A 24,309-nucleotide genomic window follows, 5' to 3' on the forward strand; every position below is an offset into this window, starting at 1 on the left:
AATCCCTACCCCCAACCTCTACCCTCCCCCCCAATCCCTACCCCCCTCAGTCCCCCCAATCCCTACCCCCCTCAGTCCCCCCAATCCCTACCCCCCTCAGTCCCCCCAATCCCTACCCCCCTCAGTCCCCCCAATCCCTAACCCCCAACCTCTACCCTCCCCCCCCAATCCCTACCCCCCTCAGTCCCCCCAATCCCTAACCCCCAACCTCTACCCTCCCCCCCAATCCCTACCCCCCTCAGTCCCCCCAATCCCTACCCCCCTCAGTCCCCCCAATCCCTAACCCCCAACCTCTACCCTCCCCCCCCAATCCCTACCCCCCTCAGTCCCCCCAATCCCTAACCCCCAACCTCTACCCTCCCCCCCCAATCCCTACCCCCCTCAGTCCCCCCAATCCCTAACCCCCAACCTCTACCCTCCCCCCCCCCAATCCCTACCCCCCTCAGTCCCCCCAATCCCTAACCCCCAACCTCTACCCTCCCCCCCCAATCCCTACCCCCCTCAGTCCCCCCAATCCCTACCCCACTCAGTCCCCCCAATCCCTACCCCCCTCAGTCCCCACAATCCCTACCCCCCTCAGTCCCCCCAATCCCTACCCCCCTCAGTCCCCCCAACCCCCTACCCCCCTCAGTCCCCCCTACCCTCCTCAGTCCCCCCAACCCCCTACCCCCCTCAGTCCCCCCAACCCCCTACCCCCCTCAGTCCCCCCAATCCCTAACCCCCAACCTCTACCCTCTCCCCCCAATCCCTACCCCCCTCAGTCCCCCCAATCCCTAACCCCCAACCTCTACCCTCCCCCCCAATCCCTACCACCCTCAGTCCCCCCAACCCCCTACCCCCCTCAGTCCCCCCCAATCCCTAACCCCCCAACCCCCAATCCTTATCCTACCCCCCAACCCCCTACCCACCCAATCCCTAACCCCCAACCTCTACCCTCCCCCCCAATCCCTACCCCCCTCAGTCCCCCCAAACCCTACCCCCCTCAGTCCCCCCAATCCCTACCCCCCCCAATCCCTACCCCACTCAGTCCCCCCAATCCCTACCCTCCCCCCCAATCCCTACCCCCCTCAGTCCCCCCAATCCCTACCCCCCTCAGTCCCCCCAATCCCTACCCCCCTCAGTCCCCCCAACCCCCTACCCCCCTCAGTCCCCCCTACCCTCCTCAGTCCCCCCAACCCCCTACCCCCCTCAGTCCCCCAACCCCCTACCCCCCTCAGTCCCCCCAATCCCTAACCCCCAACCTCTACCCTCTCCCCCCAATCCCTACCCCCCTAAGTCCCCCCAATCCCTAACCCCCAACCTCTACCCTCCCCCCCAATCCCTACCCCCCTCAGTCCCCCCAAACCCTACCCCCCTCAGTCCCCCCAATCCCTACCCCCCTCAGTCCCCCCAATCCCTACCCCCAACCTCTACCCTCCCCCCCCAATCCCTACCCCCCTCAGTCCCCCCAATCCCTACCCCCCTCAGTCCCCCCAATCCCTACCCCCCTCAGTCCCCCCAATCCCTACCCCCCTCAGTCCCCCCAATCCCTAACCCCCAACCTCTACCCTCCCCCCCCAATCCCTACCCCCCTCAGTCCCCCCAATCCCTAACCCCCAACCTCTACCCTCCCCCCCAATCCCTACCCCCCTCAGTCCCCCCAATCCCTACCCCCCTCAGTCCCCCCAATCCCTAACCCCCAACCTCTACCCTCCCCCCCCAATCCCTACCCCCCTCAGTCCCCCCAATCCCTACCCCCCTCAGTCCCCCCAATCCCTACCCCCCTCAGTCCCCCCAATCCCTACCCCCCTCAGTCCCCCCAATCCCTACCCCCCTCAGTCCCCCCAATCCCTACCCCCCTCAGTCCCCCCAATCCCTACCCCCCTCAGTCCCCCCAATCCCTACCCCCCTCAGTCCCCCCAATCCCTACCCCCCTCAGTCCCCCCAATCCCTACCCCCCTCAGTCCCCCCAATCCCTACCCCCCTCAGTCCCCCAATCCCTACCCCCCTCAGTCCCCCCAATCCCTACCCCCCTCAGTCCCCCCAATCCCTACCCCCCTCAGTCCCCCCAACCCCCTACCCCCCTCAGTCCCCCCTACCCTCCTCAGTCCCCCCAACCCCCTACCCCCCTCAGTCCCCCCCAATCCCTACCCCCCTCAGTCCCCCCAATCCCTACCCCCCTCAGTCCCCCCAACCCCCTACCCCCCTCAGTCCCCCCAATCCCTACCCCCCTCAGTCCCCCCAACCCCCTACCCCCCTCAGTCCCCCCAATCCCTAACCCCCAACCTCTACCCTCCCCCCCCAATCCCTACCCCCCTCAGTCCCCCCAATCCCTAACCCCCAACCTCTACCCTCCCCCCCCAATCCCTACCCCCCTCAGTCCCCCCAATCCCTACCCCCCTCAGTCCCCCCAATCCCTACCCCCCTCAGTCCCCCCAATCCCTACCCCCCTCAGTCCCCACAATCCCTACCCCCCTCAGTCCCCCCAATCCCTACCCCCCTCAGTCCCCCCAACCCCCTACCCCCCTCAGTCCCCCCAACCCCCTACCCCCCTCAGTCCCCCCAATCCCTACCCCCCTCAGTCCCCCCAATCCCTACCCCCCTCAGTCCCCCCAATCCCTACCCCACTCAGTCCCCCCAATCCCTGCCCCCCTCAGTCCCCCCAATCCCTACCCCCCTCAGTCCCCCCAACCCCCTACCCCCCTCAGTCCCCCCAATCCCTACCCCCCTCATTCCCCCAATCCCTACCCCCCTCAGTCCCCCCAATCCCTACCCCCTCAGTCCCCCCAACCCCCTACCCCCCTCAGTCCCCCCAACCCCCTACCCCCCTCAGTCCCCCCAACCCCCTACCCCCCTCAGTCCCCCCAATCCCTACCCCCCTCAGTCCCCCCAATCCCTACTCCCCTCAGTCCCCCCAATCCCTACCCCCCTCAGTCCCCCCAATCCCTACCCCCCTCAGTCCCCCCAATCCCTACCCCCCTCAGTCCCCCCAATCCCTACCCCCCTCAGTCCCCCCAATCCCTACCCCCCTCAGTCCCTACCCCCCTCAGTCCCCCCAATCCCTACCCCCCTCAGTCCCCCCAATCCCTACCCCCCTCAGTCCCCCCAATCCCTACCCCCCTCAGTCCCCCCATCCCTACCTGCTCCCGCCAATTCCTACCCCCTCATCCCCCTCATCCCCCTATCCCCACTGCCCCCATCCGCACAACCCCCCCTCCCCACAATCCCTGCCTCCCCACTCTTCTCCCACTGTTATTTTTCCCTCTTCCGCCATACCATTCCTAACCCACCCGTCTCCTCACACCCCCAAATACCCCTCAACCCCAAACCCACCCCTTTACCCTCACCCAACCCCTGACCTGTCACCCCCTACCCCTCACCCCAAACTCTACAAAACCCCTTCAGCGCCCAACCCCATTTACCGTCTTACTTCTTCACCCATCCATCCTCACTCTCTCCACCTTCGGCCCCCTCATCCACCCTGCTCTAAGCCCCTCATGTCATCCACTCTCCCAACTGCTCATGCAGCTCCCTCTCCTCTCCAACACCTCTCACCCCTCCAAACAACCTTACCCTTGCACTCTCTCCCCAACACTCACCTCCACTCCTCAATCTCTCCTCCTCCCCTTCCAAACCATCCTCACCCTTGTACTCACTCCCACCCCTTCACCCTCTCCTCCTCCTCATATTTTCACCAAACGTCTCATCATTACCCTATCACCCAGCCCCTACTCATCCAGCTGCATCCCCACCCCCAACCCATCACCTATCCCCTCATTAGTCCCTGCCACATGCCCCAGTGTTTCTCCATTTTGTCCCTTCTTTCTTTAGTCCCTGTAATTTCATTCTCTTGCCCAGTTGTTCCTCTCTCCTCTTTGCCCCACCCCCCAACTCTTTCCCCTTTCTCAATTCAGCTTTTGTCCTGTCTTTGTCCCACCTCTCATCCTGTCTCATCCTATTCTTGCCTAGTTATTGCTTTGTTTCTTACCTAGCCTTGCCCCCTATCTCCATCTTATCTATCTTGACTTGTTCTTGCCCTGTCATGCCTGTTTCTCTTGACTTGTCCTTGCTCCCTCTCTTGGCCCACTCTTACTGCAATGTGTTCACTGGCTCTTATCTTGACCCTGCCCAGTATTGCCCTAAGGAAGAATGATGAACCTTTACAAAACACATGTTCGACCTGAACTGTAGTACTATGTCTAATTTTGGACACCGCACATGAAAATAGTTCTAGAGAAGAGGGACATAATCTTCACTTCCCTAAGGAGAACAACTCCAACTTTTCCAACCTATTCACATTACTGAAATTCCTCAACTTTTTCCAAGAGGAGATTTGATAGAGGTATTCAAAATCGTGAGGGGTGCGGACAGTAGAGAGGGAAAGGCTGTTCCCATTGGTGGAAGGGCTGAGAACCAGAGCACACTGGTTAAAAATTATTGGCAAAAGAATCAAAGGTGATACGAGGAAATACCTCTTTTGTCCCCCCCACAGAGAGTGGTTAGGACCTGGAATGCACTGCCTGAGGGTATGATGGAGGCTGATTCAATTGTGGCTTTCAGAAGTGAATGGGATGAGCACCAGAAGGGAAAAATTTGCAGGAGTGGAACTAGCTGAGTTGCCCCAACAAAGAACCAGCATGGGTTTGACAGGCCTCCTTTTGTGTTGTAGTCATCCTGTAACCCGAATGATTGATCGAATTTGTCCTATTCCCTCTCCCTTTGCCCCTAGCCCTGTAAAGTTTTCCCCCTTAACTATTTATCCAATTCCCTTTTGAAAGCCATAACATTCAAGGCTATGGGCCAAGTGCTGGTAAATGGGATTAGGTGGGTAGGTCAGGTGTTTCTCACGTGTCGGTGCAGACTAGATGGGCCGAAGGGCCTCTTCTGCACTGTGTGAGTCTCTGATTATTGAATCTGTTTCTACCCTTCGGGCAGCACATTCCAGATCACAACAACTTGCTGTGTTAACAGAAATTCCCCTCATCTCCCCACTAGTTCTTTTACCAATTATCTTGACCCTCCCATCACTGGAAACCGGGTTCTCCTTATTTATTCCTGTTGTCTGTGTGTCGGCAGATCTCGGGTCTACTGGAGGCATCGTAGGCAGAAGGGGTACGTCAAAGCCAAGATGGAAGAGCAGGGAGGGGGTGTAGCAGACAGTGGCGGCATCTTCACGGAATTCGCTGCCGAGCAGGACTACGCACTCCATGGCATCATCGAGCTGCGGGGCGGACCGCACGCTCTCCAAGGCGACGGGTGCTTCGCGGCGGACGTGGCGCAGCTCATGGTAGAGGCCGGGCAGAGCGCCAATCCTCAGGAGGAGGCCGGCCTCAAGGACACGTGCCAAACCGTGACCCTGGAGGTGACGGTGGCGTCCACGCAGGAACTGTCGGAAAGCAGCGAGGAGTGTGATGGGCAGAACCTCGTGCAAACTGTCCAGCGGGATGAGACGATGGAGGCAGCCAGCAACCCGCCAGGTATCTTAGCTTGGCCTCTTTGTGCTGTAGTATGACAGAATCTTGTGTAGTGTCAGGATGTCACGACGATTTTTGTACAGTGGGAAAAGCTTATGATGTGATGTCCAGTTTGTCGGTCCAGTCGATGCCAAGTCGGGAATTGAGGTGCCGCCCGCAATAGGGCTGCCTGGGCAGGTTGATCTGATGGGTTCCATGGTTTGAGGCTTGTGCCCACAATCACTCTTTGGGTTAGCCCTCATCTGGAGAATTTTCGGTAATCTGTGGGGTTTGGGTTGAGTTCTGTCCAGTGTTTAAGAGTGAGGTTGAAGTCTGGAACCTCTGCTGTTGGCTCAGCGGTGAGGTGTTGGCTATTTAATGCTGCATGTGTCCCATGATTCCGTCCACCTGTCCGTGGACACGATAAGAAGACGACCCTTGTTGATCAAAAATCCATCTAACTCAGCCTTAAAAATGTTCAATGATCCAGCCTCCACTGCCATCTGGGGAAGAGAATTCCATATGCTAATGACCCTTAGAGAGAGAGAGAATTTCTCCTCATCTCCGTCTTAAATGGGAGACATCTTATTTTTAAACTATGCTCCCTAGTTCTAGTCTCTCCCATAAGGGGAAACATCCTCAAGTCACCTCTAAACTCCAACGGATACAAGACCAGCCTGTCAAACCTTTCCCCATAAGATAACAGATAACACCACCCCCCCGACCACCCCTCCTCCTCCTCCTCCACTCCCCCCCCCCCCCCCAAATCCCAGGTATCATTTGAGTCCGTCCAACACGAGTCAACCCAAGATCCCATTTTAAATCATAGAAAGATTGGAGGAGCTTAGAGATCTTGGTGGTTTGATTTTTCCTCTCGCCACAGATGCTGCCAGACCTGATTTTCTTTCAGCATTTCCTGTCTTTATTTCAGATTTGCAGCATCTGCAGTATTTTGCTTTTATTATTGGGATTTTGCGGAGCTGGAAAAGATTGCAGAGGTAGAAAGGAGTGGGGTCAATGTCCTTCTCTAGCTTCCATTTGCTGTGCATGGCTGACTTGTTGCACTGCGCAGTTCCTTTAAGATTGGACCAGGTCACGCTGGAGCTCACCTTAAAGGGAACATCACTTGTGGGTGGAAGGTTTGTTCTCTGTACGGCACGTTCCTGTTTTCCCGTTACATCCGCACAGCTTAGAGGGAACGTTAGGTGAGACCGTGCGGGGATTTGAAAACGAGGATGGGAATTTTAAACCCAAGGCGTTGCTGGATCAGGAGCCAGTGTAGGTCAGTGAGCACAGAGGAGATGGGTGAAAGGCACATGCTGAGAGTTGAGATACAGGCAGCTGACTTTTGAATGAGCTGAATCTTGCGGAAGGTAGATGATGAGAGGCGGGTCCAGAAAGCATTGCGATAGGTAGGTCTGGAGGTACAAATGAGCTCCCTATCCCTGGGCTAGGAAAGGCCAGTCAAGGTTGGTGTGGCAGCACCCAGTGTTTCAGTGACACGTAAAGACTGGCCACTGTCCTATTCTGGAAAACCAGTTGATGAAGGAATAATACTGAAACTAATCTTTACTCAGTCTATCATTTATTTGCAGAGTGAATCATCACACATATCTATCTCCTTACTCAGCCACACCACAATTTCAGTAACTGTCTCTTTATACTCTTGAGTGCACCAATAAAAAAATAAACAAATGAACTCGTGAACAAGTTAACTGCCCCTTAAAGGGGCACAGTGACAAAAAGACAAAACTTTAAAGGAAACTTATCAAATTAAATTCATGTTCCTGGGGCTGATGATGCATTCCAGCCCCTTCAGCACCCACTGGCTGCTGAAGGCCTCTCAAGGGTACCGGCAGATACCACATGCTCCCTCTTCAGGGACACCTGGGTGCCAACATTGCCAAAGAAGAGGGGCAGACAGCCGGGCTGAATGATGCCCTCAACCGCCTGCTGCCTGAACCTGTTAATGGCCACCTTGGCAACTGTCTCTTTGTGCTCCTTTAAAACCCAGAAATAAACAAAAGAGCTAATGAACAAATTATCACCCCCTTAAAGGGGGCATGGTAACGAATAGGCAAAACTTTTACAGCAAATTTAAATCAAATTAAAGTTATGCCCCCGGGGCTGATGATGCCCTCCAGCCCCTGTGGTGCCCACCGGTCACTTTATATTCTTGTGTACGCCTTTAACAAATTGGCAAATTAACAAATAAACAGATAATATAGCTCCTTAACAAATTAAATTAAAATGCTGTTTTGGGGGCTGATAATGCACTCCAGCCCCCGCAGTGCCCACCGGTCGCGGGCGGCCTCGAGCATATCAGTGGGCACCACACGCTCCCTCTTCAGAGATACCTGGCCGCGAACGTAGCCACGGAAGAGGGGCAGACAGGCAAGCTGGACAACCACTTGACCGCCCGCTACCTGGACCTGTTAATGGCTTCTTTGGCCAGGCCCAAGAGCAGGCTAACAAGGAGGCCCTCCCTCCTTGCCCCTGTCTGCACCGGGTGACCAAAGATCAGGAGCGTGGGGCTGAAGTGCCACCGAAATTTGAGGAGCAGCCCCAGATAGTTGAAAAGGGGCTGCAACCTGCCACAGTCTGAGCGAGCATGGAACACTGTCTCTTTATGTGCTCTTTTTGAGAAAAACAATAAGTCAATAGAAATAAAATAATAAACGGAGTGACAATCCCTGATGGGGCACTGGAATGTAAATGAAACTTTAAAAGGAAACTTAACTAATTAAATTAAAATGATATTCCCAGGATTACTGTCTCTTTGTACGTGCTCAATTAAAATCCAAATTTATACCCTCCACCTGCCTATAATTAAACACAATTGATATAGAACGGACATCCACGTGTGAGGTACTGAGGGGAGATCGGTGTCCTTGGAACCCTAATTGTTTGCTGTACCTGCATATTGTCTTCTGTTTCACACACAAGGCCACTCAGTTCCCTCTGAAAATCAGGGTAATTGCAGGAGCAGAGCTAGGCGCCAGCACTTTGCAAACCAGCACTTGGGTAAGTCATTGGCTTGTAGTCTGACCCTTGGATAAATAGTGAGCCAAAGTGACTGACAGTTTTATGTTCTCACCAGATGCTTTGATCCAAATGAAGGAACTTTACTGCTGCCATCGATGCAACGAGAGCTTTGAGAACCAGAGGCTTTTGGCTGATCACCTGCAGCATCACACACCGGACACTAAACGCACTCTGTCTCCCAGGCATGAAGACGAGGGCGGATTGCAGGCAAAGTGCCCTCGGATTTTGTGCAGGAAGCAAGGCAGCAGCAGCAGCGAGGGAAACGGTGCTGCCCTGGCCGTTGTGGGTATCTCTACCCGGGGAAAGTACCCTTGCCCAGCCTGTGGCGAAGAGTTTGCCCGATCGCGGGCTTTGAAGGAGCACCTGGTCGAACACAGCCATGACAAGGCGGAGAGCTGCTGTGCCCAGCACCCTGGGCAGCTGAGATCCAGTTGCAGTGCCAGGTCTGTCCCCTGCCCTTACCGGACCTGTGGACTGACATTCCAGAGTGTGGCGGAGATGGAGCAGCACCAGCGTGACCACTACCCGTTCCGTTGCGACCAGTGCGATTTCGCTTGCTCCAGCACCAAGCTCTTAGCTCAGCACAAGAAGCGAGGGAGGCTGAAAGGAAAGAAGTTCAAGTGTAAACTCTGCCCCTTTAAGAGTTGTGCGGCGCACGACCTGAGCAAGCACTACAGCGGGACCCATCAAGGCGAAGCCGCTTACAGCTGCAACTGGTGTGATTTCACCAGCCGCTACCCCAAAGTTTTGAAGAAGCACCTGACTGTACACTCTGGTAGGTAACTCTGTCAACTGCTTGACACGTGCTCGCATTCACACTGTTGCACTAATGAAGCTGGACTAGCAATCCAGTGTTTGAGAGCTCAAATCCTATCATGATTCAATTCAATTCAATAAAATCTGGTTAGTTGTGGGCTGGCGCCTGATAGAATGATCATGATTTTAAAAACCCCAACAAGTTTATATTGTCCATCACAGAAGGGAATCTGCCATGCTTAGTCTAGCCTGGACATGGCTCCGGTCCTAACAGTATGTGATTGACCCTTAGAGTTTAGACCAATAAATACCATTTTGCTGTTTTTGCCCAGAACAACAACTTGCTTTAATGCAATTAGACATTAAAAGCCTCACAGGGATGTTAAGAAAAAGAATTTGAAACTGAGGTGAGTACAAATTTGGTCAAAAAGTGAGGCTTCACCTGTCTCTGCGCCTCTCTCTCTCTCTCTCTCTCTCTCTCTCTCTGCTCCTCCCTCCCTCTCTCTCTGCGCCTCCCTCCCTCTCTCTCTGCGCCTCCCTCCCTCTCTCTCTGCGCCTCCCTCCCTCTCTCTCTGCGCCTCCCTCCCTCTCTCTCTGCGCCTCCCTCCCTCTCTCTCTGCGCCTCCCTCCCTCTCTCTCTGCGCCTCCCTCCCTCTCTCTCTGCGCCTCCCTCCCTCTCTCTCTGCGCCTCCCTCCCTCTCTCTCTGCGCCTCCCTCCCTCTCTCTCTGCGCCTCCCTCCCTCTCTCTCTGCGCCTCCCTCCCTCTCTCTCTGCGCCTCCCTCCCTCTCTCTCTGCGCCTCCCTCCCTCTCTCTCTGCGCCTCCCTCCCTCTCTCTCTGCGCCTCCCTCCCTCTCTCTCTGCGCCTCCCTCCCTCTCTCTCTGCGCCTCCCTCCCTCTCTCTCTGCGCCTCCCTCCCTCTCTCTCTGCGCCTCCCTCCCTCTCTCTCTGCGCCTCCCTCCCTCTCTCTCTGCGCCTCCCTCCCTCTCTCTCTGCGCCTCCCTCCCTCTCTCTCTGCGCCTCCCTCCCTCTCTCTCTGCGCCTCCCTCCCTCTCTCTCTGCGCCTCCCTCCCTCTCTCTCTGCGCCTCCCTCCCTCTCTCTCTGCGCCTCCCTCCCTCTCTCTCTGCGCCTCCCTCCCTCTCTCTCTGCGCCTCCCTCCCTCTCTCTCTGCGCCTCCCTCCCTCTCTCTCTGCGCCTCCCTCCCTCTCTCTCTGCGCCTCCCTCCCTCTCTCTCTGCGCCTCCCTCCCTCTCTCTCTGCGCCTCCCTCCCTCTCTCTCTGCGCCTCCCTCCCTCTCTCTCTGCGCCTCCCTCCCTCTCTCTCTGCGCCTCCCTCCCTCTCTCTCTGCGCCTCCCTCCCTCTCTCTCTGCGCCTCCCTCCCTCTCTCTCTGCGCCTCCCTCCCTCTCTCTCTGCGCCTCCCTCCCTCTCTCTCTGCGCCTCCCTCCCTCTCTCTCTGCGCCTCCCTCCCTCTCTCTCTGCGCCTCCCTCCCTCTCTCTCTGCGCCTCCCTCCCTCTCTCTCTGCGCCTCCCTCCCTCTCTCTCTGCGCCTCCCTCCCTCTCTCTCTGCGCCTCCCTCCCTCTCTCTCTGCGCCTCCCTCCCTCTCTCTCTGCGCCTCCCTCCCTCTCTCTCTGCGCCTCCCTCCCTCTCTCTCTGCGCCTCCCTCCCTCTCTCTCTGCGCCTCCCTCCCTCTCTCTCTGCGCCTCCCTCCCTCTCTCTCTGCGCCTCCCTCCCTCTCTCTCTGCGCCTCCCTCCCTCTCTCTCTGCGCCTCCCTCCCTCTCTCTCTGCGCCTCCCTCCCTCTCTCTCTGCGCCTCCCTCCCTCTCTCTCTGCGCCTCCCTCCCTCTCTCTCTGCGCCTCCCTCCCTCTCTCTCTGCGCCTCCCTCCCTCTCTCTCTGCGCCTCCCTCCCTCTCTCTCTGCGCCTCCCTCCCTCTCTCTCTGCGCCTCCCTCCCTCTCTCTCTGCGCCTCCCTCCCTCTCTCTCTGCGCCTCCCTCCCTCTCTCTCTGCGCCTCCCTCCCTCTCTCTCTGCGCCTCCCTCCCTCTCTCTCTGCGCCTCCCTCCCTCTCTCTCTGCGCCTCCCTCCCTCTCTCTCTGCGCCTCCCTCCCTCTCTCTCTGCGCCTCCCTCCCTCTCTCTCTGCGCCTCCCTCCCTCTCTCTCTGCGCCTCCCTCCCTCTCTCTCTGCGCCTCCCTCCCTCTCTCTCTGCGCCTCCCTCCCTCTCTCTCTGCGCCTCCCTCCCTCTCTCTCTGCGCCTCCCTCCCTCTCTCTCTGCGCCTCCCTCCCTCTCTCTCTGCGCCTCCCTCCCTCTCTCTCTGCGCCTCCCTCCCTCTCTCTCTGCGCCTCCCTCCCTCTCTCTCTGCGCCTCCCTCCCTCTCTCTCTGCGCCTCCCTCCCTCTCTCTCTGCGCCTCCCTCCCTCTCTCTCTGCGCCTCCCTCCCTCTCTCTCTGCGCCTCCCTCCCTCTCTCTCTGCGCCTCCCTCCCTCTCTCTCTGCGCCTCCCTCCCTCTCTCTCTGCGCCTCCCTCCCTCTCTCTCTGCGCCTCCCTCCCTCTCTCTCTGCGCCTCCCTCCCTCTCTCTCTGCGCCTCCCTCCCTCTCTCTCTGCGCCTCCCTCCCTCTCTCTCTGCGCCTCCCTCCCTCTCTCTCTGCGCCTCCCTCCCTCTCTCTCTGCGCCTCCCTCCCTCTCTCTCTGCGCCTCCCTCCCTCTCTCTCTGCGCCTCCCTCCCTCTCTCTCTGCGCCTCCCTCCCTCTCTCTCTGCGCCTCCCTCCCTCTCTCTCTGCGCCTCCCTCCCTCTCTCTCTGCGCCTCCCTCCCTCTCTCTCTGCGCCTCCCTCCCTCTCTCTCTGCGCCTCCCTCCCTCTCTCTCTGCGCCTCCCTCCCTCTCTCTCTGCGCCTCCCTCCCTCTCTCTCTGCGCCTCCCTCCCTCTCTCTCTGCGCCTCCCTCCCTCTCTCTCTGCGCCTCCCTCCCTCTCTCTCTGCGCCTCCCTCCCTCTCTCTCTGCGCCTCCCTCCCTCTCTCTCTGCGCCTCCCTCCCTCTCTCTCTGCGCCTCCCTCCCTCTCTCTCTGCGCCTCCCTCCCTCTCTCTCTGCGCCTCCCTCCCTCTCTCTCTGCGCCTCCCTCCCTCTCTCTCTGCGCCTCCCTCCCTCTCTCTCTGCGCCTCCCTCCCTCTCTCTCTGCGCCTCCCTCCCTCTCTCTCTGCGCCTCCCTCCCTCTCTCTCTGCGCCTCCCTCCCTCTCTCTCTGCGCCTCCCTCCCTCTCTCTCTGCGCCTCCCTCCCTCTCTCTCTGCGCCTCCCTCCCTCTCTCTCTGCGCCTCCCTCCCTCTCTCTCTGCGCCTCCCTCCCTCTCTCTCTGCGCCTCCCTCCCTCTCTCTCTGCGCCTCCCTCCCTCTCTCTCTGCGCCTCCCTCCCTCTCTCTCTGCGCCTCCCTCCCTCTCTCTCTGCGCCTCCCTCCCTCTCTCTCTGCGCCTCCCTCCCTCTCTCTCTGCGCCTCCCTCCCTCTCTCTCTGCGCCTCCCTCCCTCTCTCTCTGCGCCTCCCTCCCTCTCTCTCTGCGCCTCCCTCCCTCTCTCTCTGCGCCTCCCTCCCTCTCTCTCTGCGCCTCCCTCCCTCTCTCTCTGCGCCTCCCTCCCTCTCTCTCTGCGCCTCCCTCCCTCTCTCTCTGCGCCTCCCTCCCTCTCTCTCTGCGCCTCCCTCCCTCTCTCTCTGCGCCTCCCTCCCTCTCTCTCTGCGCCTCCCTCCCTCTCTCTCTGCGCCTCCCTCCCTCTCTCTCTGCGCCTCCCTCCCTCTCTCTCTGCGCCTCCCTCCCTCTCTCTCTGCGCCTCCCTCCCTCTCTCTCTGCGCCTCCCTCCCTCTCTCTCTGCGCCTCCCTCCCTCTCTCTCTGCGCCTCCCTCCCTCTCTCTCTGCGCCTCCCTCCCTCTCTCTCTGCGCCTCCCTCCCTCTCTCTCTGCGCCTCCCTCCCTCTCTCTCTGCGCCTCCCTCCCTCTCTCTCTGCGCCTCCCTCCCTCTCTCTCTGCGCCTCCCTCCCTCTCTCTCTGCGCCTCCCTCCCTCTCTCTCTGCGCCTCCCTCCCTCTCTCTCTGCGCCTCCCTCCCTCTCTCTCTGCGCCTCCCTCCCTCTCTCTCTGCGCCTCCCTCCCTCTCTCTCTGCGCCTCCCTCCCTCTCTCTCTGCGCCTCCCTCCCTCTCTCTCTGCGCCTCCCTCCCTCTCTCTCTGCGCCTCCCTCCCTCTCTCTCTGCGCCTCCCTCCCTCTCTCTCTGCGCCTCCCTCCCTCTCTCTCTGCGCCTCCCTCCCTCTCTCTCTGCGCCTCCCTCCCTCTCTCTCTGCGCCTCCCTCCCTCTCTCTCTGCGCCTCCCTCCCTCTCTCTCTGCGCCTCCCTCCCTCTCTCTCTGCGCCTCCCTCCCTCTCTCTCTGCGCCTCCCTCCCTCTCTCTCTGCGCCTCCCTCCCTCTCTCTCTGCGCCTCCCTCCCTCTCTCTCTGCGCCTCCCTCCCTCTCTCTCTGCGCCTCCCTCCCTCTCTCTCTGCGCCTCCCTCCCTCTCTCTCTGCGCCTCCCTCCCTCTCTCTCTGCGCCTCCCTCCCTCTCTCTCTGCGCCTCCCTCCCTCTCTCTCTGCGCCTCCCTCCCTCTCTCTCTGCGCCTCCCTCCCTCTCTCTCTGCGCCTCCCTCCCTCTCTCTCTGCGCCTCCCTCCCTCTCTCTCTGCGCCTCCCTCCCTCTCTCTCTGCGCCTCCCTCCCTCTCTCTCTGCGCCTCCCTCCCTCTCTCTCTGCGCCTCCCTCCCTCTCTCTCTGCGCCTCCCTCCCTCTCTCTCTGCGCCTCCCTCCCTCTCTCTCTGCGCCTCCCTCCCTCTCTCTCTGCGCCTCCCTCCCTCTCTCTCTGCGCCTCCCTCCCTCTCTCTCTGCGCCTCCCTCCCTCTCTCTCTGCGCCTCCCTCCCTCTCTCTCTGCGCCTCCCTCCCTCTCTCTCTGCGCCTCCCTCCCTCTCTCTCTGCGCCTCCCTCCCTCTCTCTCTGCGCCTCCCTCCCTCTCTCTCTGCGCCTCCCTCCCTCTCTCTCTGCGCCTCCCTCCCTCTCTCTCTGCGCCTCCCTCCCTCTCTCTCTCGCTCTCTCCCTCCCTCTCTCTCTCGCTCTCTCCCTCCCTCTCTCTCTCGCTCTCTCCCTCCCTCTCTCTCTCGCTCTCTCCCTCCCTCTCTCTCTCGCTCTCTCCCTCCCTCTCTCTCTCGCTCTCTCCCTCCCTCTCTCTCTCGCTCTCTCCCTCCCTCTCTCTCTCGCTCTCTCCCTCCCTCTCTCTCTCGCTCTCTCCCTCCCTCTGCCGCTCTCGCTCTCTCCCTCCCTCTGCCGCTCTCGCTCTCTCCCTCCCTCTGCCGCTCTCGCTCTCTTTCCCCCGCTCTCGCCTGGTATCGAACTTTGTCTAGCGGCATTCCTTGAAACACCTTGGTATGTTTTACTACATTGGCGGTGCTATATAAGTGCAGATTGTTTGAATTGGTATGCTGGTTTTGATCAGTTGATTCAACACCAACTGGGGCTAAAACCTTCTCTTCGTGGCTCAGTACTTCACTGGGAGGAATGCTTACATCAGAGTGCGAATGGAACTAATTACTTGCTGGAAGAATGTTGCTCTGAAATTGATACCCTGCATTTGTCTTGAGAGCGGTAACTGAACTTTCAATAGTAACTCATCTTGTGAAAAACGTGGTGGATGTTTCACTATGTCGAGGTGCCGTGTCATTATAGAAAGTAACTGCATGTAAGTGAGCTATTCAACCCATCAATCCTGCACTGTTTACTTTTCCCCAGATAGGCCACCTAGTTAAAAAGATTTCAAATAATGCCCTTTTGAAAGTAAATATGCACTTTGCTTCAAGAGACTTTGATGTCGTTTTCTGATGACCCTACACATAAATAGTATTTTTCTTATCCTCCCTTTTAATTCTTTCCTGAATTTTATGTAATTTATGACCTCCTTGCTATAGATTCACCAAACAGTGGAAGCGGACTGTCGTTATTTACCTCATCACCAGTATCTTTAATTTATATATTAAAAAGTTATCTGTTACACATCTATGATTATTCCTATAATGGGAAATGCCTATGTAAACCTGGCACACTTGTGCCCTCCTACTGATGAAAGGATATTAGTCAGTCCATAGTAAGAATAATCAACTGGCACAAGCAGACTTCAATGGGGCAAGAAAGGAACTGGGCTGGATAGACTGGAACCAAAGGTTGGCGGGAAAACAGTAGCTGAACAATGGGCTACCTTCAAAGAGAAGATGATTTGGCCACAGTCAATGTATGTTCCCTCAAAAGGGAAGGGTAGGACAAACAAGTCCAGAGCACCCCGGATGTCAAAGGAGATAGAAATTAAGTTAAAGAAGAAAAGGTGTGCTTACAACAGGTGTCAGGTAGCAAATACAATTGAGAACCATACTGAATACAGAAGATCCAGAAGAGATGTGTAAAAGCAAATAGGAGAAGCAAAGAGGGATTATGAAATAAGATTGTCAGCTAACATAAAAGGAAGTCTCAGCGTTCTATAAGCACATCAATAGTAAAAGGGTGGTAAAAGGAGGAGTAGGGCTAGTTAGGGACCAAAAAGAGGATTTACACATAGAGGCAAGAGCTATGGCTGAGGTGTTAAATGAATACTTTGCATCTGTCTTTACCTACGAGGCAGATGCTGCCTAGGCCATGGTGACAGAGGAGGAAACTCAGCCACTAGAAGGTTTTAAAATTGATAAGGAGGTGGTATTGGATAAGCTGTTGGTATTTAAAGTTGATACGGCACTGGGACCGGATGAGATGCATCCAAGAATATTGAAGGAAGTGAGTGTGGAAATTACAGAGGCACTGGCAATAATCTTTCAATGTTCCCTGAATGGGGGGAGGTACCAGAGGACTGGAGAATTGCAAACATTACTCCCTTCTTCAAAATAAGTTGTAAAGATCTGCCCCGCAATTACAGACTGGTCAGTTTAACTTCGGTGGTGGGGAAACTTCTAGAAACTATTATTTGGGATAGAATTAATAGTCACGTGGAAAAATGTGGATTGATTTGGAAGAGTTAGCATGGATTTGTTAAAGGAAAATTGTGTCTAACTAATTTGCTGGAGTTTTTTGAAGCAGTTGATGAGGGCAAAGCCATTGATGAGGTGTATATGGACTTCCAAAAGGCATTTGATACAGTGCCACACAACAGACTTGTTATAAGGTCATGGAACAAAAGGGACAGTAGCAACGTGGATACAAAATTGGCTGAGGGATAGGAAACAGAGAGTAATGGTGAATGGGTATTTTTTTGGACTAGAAGAAGGTTTGTAGTGGAGTTCCCCAGGGCTTGGTCCTGGGGCCCTTGCTCTTCCTGATATATATTAATGATCTAGATCTTGGTGTTTGAGGGACAATTTCAGATGACACAAAACTTGGGAGAATTGTAAACTGTGAGGAGGTCAGTGTAGAACTTTAAAAGGACATTGACACATTGGTGGAGTGGGCAGGTAGGGAGCAGATGAAGTTCAATGTGGAGAAGTGTGAGGTGATACACTTTGGTACAAGGAACATGGAGAGACAATGTTAAATAAAGGGTACTATTCTAAAGGATGTGCAGGAGCAGAGAGACCTGGGTGTATATGTACATAAGTCATTAAAGATGGCAGGACAGGCAGAGAGAGCTGTTTCTAAAGCATACAGTCTTCTAGGCTTCATTAATAGGGGCATAGAGTACAAGAGCAGTGGGGGTTATGATGAACTTATATAAGACACTGGTTAGACCTCAGCTGGAGTATTGTGTACAGCTCTGGGTGCCACATGATAGGAAATATGTGAACACATTGGAGACAGTGCAGAAGAGGTTTACAGGAATGGTTCCAGGGGTGAGACACTTCAGTTATGAGGAAAGATTGGAGAAGTTGGGACTGTTTTCCTTGAAGAGGAGAAGGCTGAGATGAAACTTGATAGAAGTTTTCAAAATAATGAGGGGCCTGGACAGAGTAGATAGGGAGAAATTGTTCCCGCTCGTAAATGGATCGAGAACCAGAGGGCACAGTTTTAAAGTGTTTTGCAAAAGGAGCAAATGTGAGGTGAGAAAAAGCTTTTTCTTACAGTGAGTGGTTAGGGTTTGAAATGCACTGCCCGGAAGTGTGGTGGAGGCAAGTTCAACTGAGGCATTCCAGAGGGCATTGGATGATTATCTAAATAGAAACAATGTGCAGGGTTACGGGAAAAAGCAAGAGATTGGTACTAAGTTAAAATGCTCAGAGAGCTGGTGCAGAAACGATGGGTCAAATGGTCCCTTCTACACAACAATTCTGTGATTGTTAAGACAATGCTACAGCACCACAGGTAGGTGCAGTTACACCGTGCCAAGTTTACATAGGCAGTATCATTAGAAATTCGGAGCTAGGATTTTATAATAGAAATATAAAAATAAGTGCACACTTTAACATGGGAGCAAACTGCGTCTGCACGCCCCAGCCACATTATCTCCTGGTCTGCCTGCTTCACTGGGTCTTGACTCCTTGTGTTCATTGATTAGTTGATTACTAGCTTGCACTACCTGTCTGCAGGCATTACTTTCCTTTGCTACAGCCTTTCGTCAAACTTTTCTGTCAACGTTTACCATAGCAAATTTCTATATCAATATTAGCCCATTCAGCCTTGTGCTGTGACCTGTCGAGTGCAGAGGGGGATTCTGGCTTCTAGGTGGCTCTGTGGTGCAGGGTTTTTTTTTAAGTTGCCCAACTTCATAGCTGGTTTTGTATGTACACAAACTCGCACTCATTATTGACAATGAGCAATACCATGGGCACTTCATGTGTAACCTTTTGTAATTTAATTATGGGGAACAGTTAATCTTAAGGAAGAGTGTGACAAAATACTGAAAGGCAAGAATGAGCATGCAAATGAAGAATTAACTTCATTATGGAAAAGCGCGATGTGCATTTTTGTAGGAAAGACAATAAGGCCACAAATTACTTGGATAATGGGCTAGAGGAACGGAGGGTTCTACGATTACACAGACACCTAATGAAAAGCAGTGACCCACATTAATAAGACAAAGCAAGCAGTGGGGTTCATTTCTGGAGGAATTGAATTGAAAAGTAGGGAAGTTATGTTAAACTTATATAGAACCTTGGTTAGACCACATTTGGAGTGAATTACATCTGCAAGCCCTGGTCACATTCTGTAGACATGGCACACTTGCACCTCTCTGCTGGTGACAATGCCACAGCACCACCATTGGCAGGTGGGTGCAGTTACACCGTGACAAGTTTACATAGGCAGTATCTGTTATAAATTTAGACTTGGTTAGACCATGTTTGGAGTACTGTGAACAGCTCTGGTTCAAATATTATAAAAATCATATACAGTGGCCTGGGAGGAGGTGCAAGGATGATTCTTAAGGATGATACCGGAATTGAAAGATTATATTCATCAGGAAAGATTGAACATGCTGGGCTCTTCTCTCTAGAAAAGAGAAGATTCAGGGGTAATGTGGTAGGGGCCTTTAACTTATAAAGAGATTTGAGGGTAGATGTAGAGAGGATGTTTCCACTTGTGAGGGAGACCAAAAGTGGAGCCAGAATTCTAGGACGGTCACCAATCAATCCAGTCGCGAATTCAGGAGAAACTTGTTTTACCCAGAGAGTGGTGAGAATGTGGAACTCTATCACAGGGGGCAGTAGTTGAGATGAATAGTATTTCAGGGGAAGCTGGATAAACACATGAGGGAGAAAGGAATAGAAAGTTATGCTGATAGAGTGAGATAAAGCAGGGTGGGTAGGAGCTGGCGTGGAGTATAAACTCTGGCATAGCTCAGTTAGGCTGACTAGCCTGTTTCTGTGCCATAAACCTGATGTAGCACCAGTTCTCCTAGGAAAATAGTGGCTGAGCATAAAAGGATTTTTATAATGCAGTGTCAATACATAATCAGGATCAATAAACCAACTTTCCATTCCATTTACAATGATCATCTAGAATGTCATTCTCATCAGTTTCCAGAGAGTTCCTTGGTGTGATGCGGCCTGTTTGTTGCTTTGTAGATGAGAGCGGTATTGTTGCTGAAGGGAATGATGAACGAGAGGGAACGAGACGGGAGGCAGATGAAGGTAGTAACTCAGCGCAGAGATTGTCCAGAAAGCGGAAACGGTCCAAGTGTGAAGAGGAAGAGCTGTTGTCCGAAACAGGCTCAGAAAGAGATACCAGCAGAGAAACCAAACCCTTCAGGCAGAGACACTTCAAAGGTGAATTAAAGATGGAAAGAACTTGTGTTTATATAGTGTCTTTGATGACCTTAGGACACCCCAAAGTGCTGTACAAATAATGAAGTATATTTTACCTTGTAATGTAGACATTACCGTGTAGAAAACTCGAGAACCAATTTGTGTGCAATTAACATCCCACAAACAGCAGTGAGATAAATGGCCAGATAGTCTGTATTAGTGACTTTGGTTGTGGAATAAATGAGGAATAAATTGGCCTCAGAAAACCAGGGAAGACTCCCATTCTGTTCTTCAAATGAATTTGGGTAACTTGTGAGAAGGCAGATATGGTCTTTGTTTTATGTCATATCTGAAAGATGACACCTCTGACAGTGCAGCACTCCTTCCTATACTGCAGGGATGTGTCATCCTGGATTTTGTGTTCAAGTGTCTTTGAGTGAGACTTGAAGCCACAATCTTCTGAATTGGAGCAAGTGCCCTACCCAATTGAGCCATGGCTGATGTATGTGTGAGCAGCGTGTGCGCATGTATTTACTCTTTGGGCATCTTTTTGAACTTCTTTGTTTTTAATTGTCTATCCCAGTTGACGTTCAGGAAGGAATGGAACATCTGTACAAGACACACATCTGCCCCGAATGCAAACGTTGCTTTAAAAAGAGAACGCACCTGGTCGAGCACCTTCACCTGCACTTCCCGGACCCCAGTCTCCAGTGCCCCCATTGCCAGAAGTTCTTTACCAGCAAGGGGAAGCTGAAGGTTCACCTGATGCGGGAGCTCGGTGAGAAGACCCATCACTGCCCGCTATGCGACTACAGCGCCGTGGAAAAGAACTCCCTGAACCGGCACATGGCCAGTATGCACGAGAACACCACCAACTTCTACTCGGACGTGTACTCGTGCCCAGCGTGCGAGGAGAAGTTCACTGTCAGTAACTCGCTGAAGGAGCACATGAAGACACACAGGGAGGAACGACGACAACTGGACTGCTTCGAGGGAGGCTGCAGCTACACGGCGGAGGAGCGCAAGGATTTTGTCCGCCACCTCAAGGAGGTACATGGTGCCAGGGCAATAGAGTGCCGGTACCGCACATGTGGCTCACTCTTTGGCACGGAGGCGGGTATGGAGGCACACCGCAGGACTCACTATGCTTTCCACTGTGACCAGTGCGACTTTGTCTGTTCCAACAAACATGTTTTCCGGCGACACAAGCGGAGAGGGCACCCGGGTAGCGAGGAGCTGGTCTGCAACTTCTGCCCGTACAAGACCTTCAACCCTGTGGAGTTCAATGACCACGTGGGCAAGATGCACGCCAATGAGAAGATCCACAAGTGCAGTGAATGCGACTTTGCCACAGCACACAAGAGAGTTCTCAACAGGCACATCCTCCTGCACACAGGTCAGTGCTAATAACTGGAGCACATGGAGAGTGGAGCAGAGAGACATCTTGGGGAACTTGGAAATGTCACTGTCTAGTAAGGCTTATTGAGGAGCTTCACCATATCTCACCCGTGCTGTTCCTACCCTGGGAGTGTTTGTTGGGGACACTGTAGAGGAGCTTTATTCTGTATCTAACCCCGTGCTGTACCTGTCCTGGGAGTGTTTGATGGGGATAGCGTAGAGGGAGCTTTACTCCATATCTAACTCCATGCTGTACCTGTCCTGGGAGTGTTTGATGGGGATAGTGTAGAGGGGGCTTTACTCTGTATCTAACCCCGTGCTGTACCCGTCCTGGGAGTGTTTGATGGGGACAGTGTAGAGGGAGCTTTACTCTGTATCTAACCCTGTGCTGTACCTGTCCTGGGAGTGTTTGATGGGGACAGTGTTGAGGGAGCTTTACTCTGTATCTAACCCCGTGCTGTACCCGTCCTGGGAGTGTTTGATGGGGACAGTGTAGAGGGAGCTTTACTCCGTATCTAACCCCGTGCTGTACCTGTCCTGGGAGTGTTTGATGGGGATAGTGTAGAGGGAGCTTTACTCTGTATCTAACCCTGTGCTGTACCTGTCCTGGGAGTGTTTGATGGGGACAGTGTAGAGGGAGTTTTACTCTGTATCTAACCCCGTGCTGTACCTGTCCTGGGAGTGTTTGATGGGGACAGTGTAGAGGGAGCTTTACTCTGTATCTAACCCTGTGCTGTACCTGCTCAGTTTGGCTGGGGAGCAAAACCTTGGTGACAAAAGGAGGTTTTAAGGAGTGTATTAAAGGTGGAGAGAGAGTTGGAGAGGTTCAGGGAGGGAATTCCAGAGTTTGGGGCCCAGGCAGCTGAAGGAATGGCCGCCAATGGTGGAGTGATAGAAAATATGGATCTGCAAGTAGGCAACATGGGGTTGGGTGAGTTACAAAGATAGAGAGTGGCAAATTCATGGAGGGATTTCATCCCAAGTAGGAAAAATTTTAAAATGAAGCATTGCTGGACCAGGATCCTATGTAGGTTAGTGAGCACAAAATGGTGGATCAATGGGTCTTGGTGTGAGTTGCATTCTGAGCTGTAGACTTTTCGATCAGACTGAAGATTCTGGAGGATTTATACATATATATGAACTAGGAGCAGAGTGGAAAATGGGATATCAGCCAGGAGACTCCTTGGGTTCTGACTGATACCTGCAGTAGCATACTGCCAGCACAGCTTTTGAAACAAGTCACATTGTCAGTCACATTGATTTACCGGGACCGAAGGAATAGTTGCTAAATTTGCTGAATTAAATTAAAGATAGGTAGGAAAGTAAATTGTGAAGGGGACATAAGGAGGATACAAAGTGACATAAGTGAAGTGAGTGGACAAAGTTCTGGCAAATGAAGTATAATGTGGGCAAATGTGAAATTGTTCATTTTGGCAGGAAAAATAAAAAAAAGGCTTATCATCTAAATAGTGAGAGATTGCAGGGTTCTGAGATTCAGAGGGATCTGGGTGTCCTAGTGCATGAATCACAAAAGGTTAGTATGCAGGTACAGTAAGTAATTAGGTAAGTTAATAGAATGTTATCATTTATTGTGAGGGGAATTGATGATAAAAGTAGGCAGGTTATGCTTCAGTTGTACAGGGCACTGGTGAGACCACATCTGGAGTATTGTGTTCAGTATTGGTCTTCTTATTTAACGTAAGGTATAAGTGCGTTAGAAGCAGTTCAGAGAAGGTTTACTCGACTAATACCATGAATGGGCGGGTTGTCTTATGAGGAAAAATTGGGCAGGTTAGGCTTGTATCCGCTGGAGTTTAAAAGAGTAAGAGGTGATCTTATTGAAACCTGTTAGATTCTGGGTGGAGTTGACTGGGTGGATGCTTCCTCTCGTGGGGAATCTAGAACTATGGGGCACAGCTTAAAGATAAGGGGTGTCTCATTTGAGAAGAAGATGAGAAGGAATTTCGTCTCTCTTGAGAGTCATTAGTGATTGGAATAATCTCCCCCAACGAGCAGTGGAGGCTGGGTCATTGAGTAAATTTTAGGCTTGAATTAGACAGATTTTTGGTAGACAAGGAATCGAGGTCTATGGGGACAGGTAAGAAAATGGAGTTGAGGTCACAATTAGATCAGCCATGATCTTATTGAATGATGGAACAGGTTCAATGGCCTGAATGACCAACTCCTACTTCTTACGATCCTGTTAATAAAAGTTTAACAATCTCAGATTTAAAATTAATAATTGATCTAGCATCGATAGCCATTTGTGGAAGAGAGTTCCAAACTTCTCCCGACCATGTATCATATATTACTGAAGATCAGTATCCCCATTCAACTGGCCTTCCTCGATACGTGTTAGCAAGCTCTTCGAACTGGGTGGCAGTCGGGAATGTAGCAGAGCTTGACCTGCCTGACCCAAGTAACTCACTGAGTAACAGCAAGGAGAGGGTAGTTTCCTTGTAAATCTTTTCTTTGCAACTTTTCCATATTTCTTTTATCCTTTCTCGTACTATGGGGAGACCGGCACTGTGGTACAGCAACTCCAGGTGGTCTAACCAACGTTCTGTACAAGTTTAAGAAGTTGGAGTAGTGTTGGTAGAGGATGTTCCTGGGTCTAATTATTTTACTATTTTTGTTTGGTTTTAAACCCTCCTTTCTAGGCGAGAAGCCACATAAATGTGAACTGTGCGATTTCACCTGCAGGGACGTAGGCTACCTGTCGAAGCACATGCTTACACATTCTGACGATAAGAACTACATGTGTACAGAGTGTGGTTACATCACCAAGTGGAAACACTACCTGACGGTGCACATGCGCAAACACACCGGAGACCTGAGGTAATGCTCTTTCTTGTGTGTGAATTGTGTGCTTGTCAAAGAATGACAATAGTAGGAGAGAGTCTTTTTTTGTTGGGGGATGCCCATTATTCTCATCAGACACTCCCAGTTCGTGTACAGAAGATACAGAGCAAAAATCCCTCTACACTGTCCCCATCAAACACTCCCAGGACAGGTACAGCACGGGGTTAGATACAGAGTAAATCTCCCCCTACACTGTCCCCATCAAACATTCCCTGGACAGGTACAGCACGGGGTTAGATACAGAGTAAATCTCCCTCTACACTGTCCCCACCAAACACTCCCACGACAGGTCCAGCACGGAATTAGATACAGAGTAAAGCTCCCTCTACACTGTCCCCATCAAACATTCCCAGGACAGGTACAGCACGGGGTTAGATACAGGGTAAATGTCCCTCTACACTGTCCCCATCAAATATTCCCAGGACAGGTACAGCACGAGGTTAGATACAGAGTACAGCTCTCTCCATACTGTCCCCATCAAACACTGCTAGGGCAGGTACAGCACAAATGCTCCATATCAGTGCCAGGAATGGAGAGAGCGATCACATAGAAGTGCTCATTAGAAGCTTGGCAGAAAAAACACAAAGTTTGCAGGGAATTGTTAAAGTA

General features: G+C 53.3%; 1 protein-coding gene across 4 annotated transcripts in view; it reads left to right on the forward strand.

Annotated features, from left to right (window-relative positions):
* Positions 1-24,309, forward strand: part of znf142 (zinc finger protein 142) — a 48,497-nt gene that overhangs the window by 977 nt on the left and 23,211 nt on the right. For 3 of the 4 annotated variants that reach the window (XM_041200631.1, XM_041200630.1, XM_041200632.1), the window contains exons 2-6: positions 5,056-5,456; positions 8,533-9,252; positions 19,261-19,461; positions 20,024-20,836; positions 23,499-23,676. In XM_041200631.1, the coding sequence (XP_041056565.1) occupies positions 5,108-5,456; positions 8,533-9,252; positions 19,261-19,461; positions 20,024-20,836; positions 23,499-23,676 (2,261 nt within the window). In that variant the 5' untranslated portion in view covers positions 5,056-5,107. The remainder of the gene's footprint in view (positions 1-5,055; positions 5,457-8,532; positions 9,253-19,260; positions 19,462-20,023; positions 20,837-23,498; positions 23,677-24,309) is intronic. The other variant, XM_041200634.1, reaches the window with a different exon arrangement.

Source organism: Carcharodon carcharias, chromosome 12, assembly GCF_017639515.1.
Source record: "Carcharodon carcharias isolate sCarCar2 chromosome 12, sCarCar2.pri, whole genome shotgun sequence".
Classification (NCBI taxonomy): domain Eukaryota; kingdom Metazoa; phylum Chordata; class Chondrichthyes; order Lamniformes; family Lamnidae; genus Carcharodon; species Carcharodon carcharias.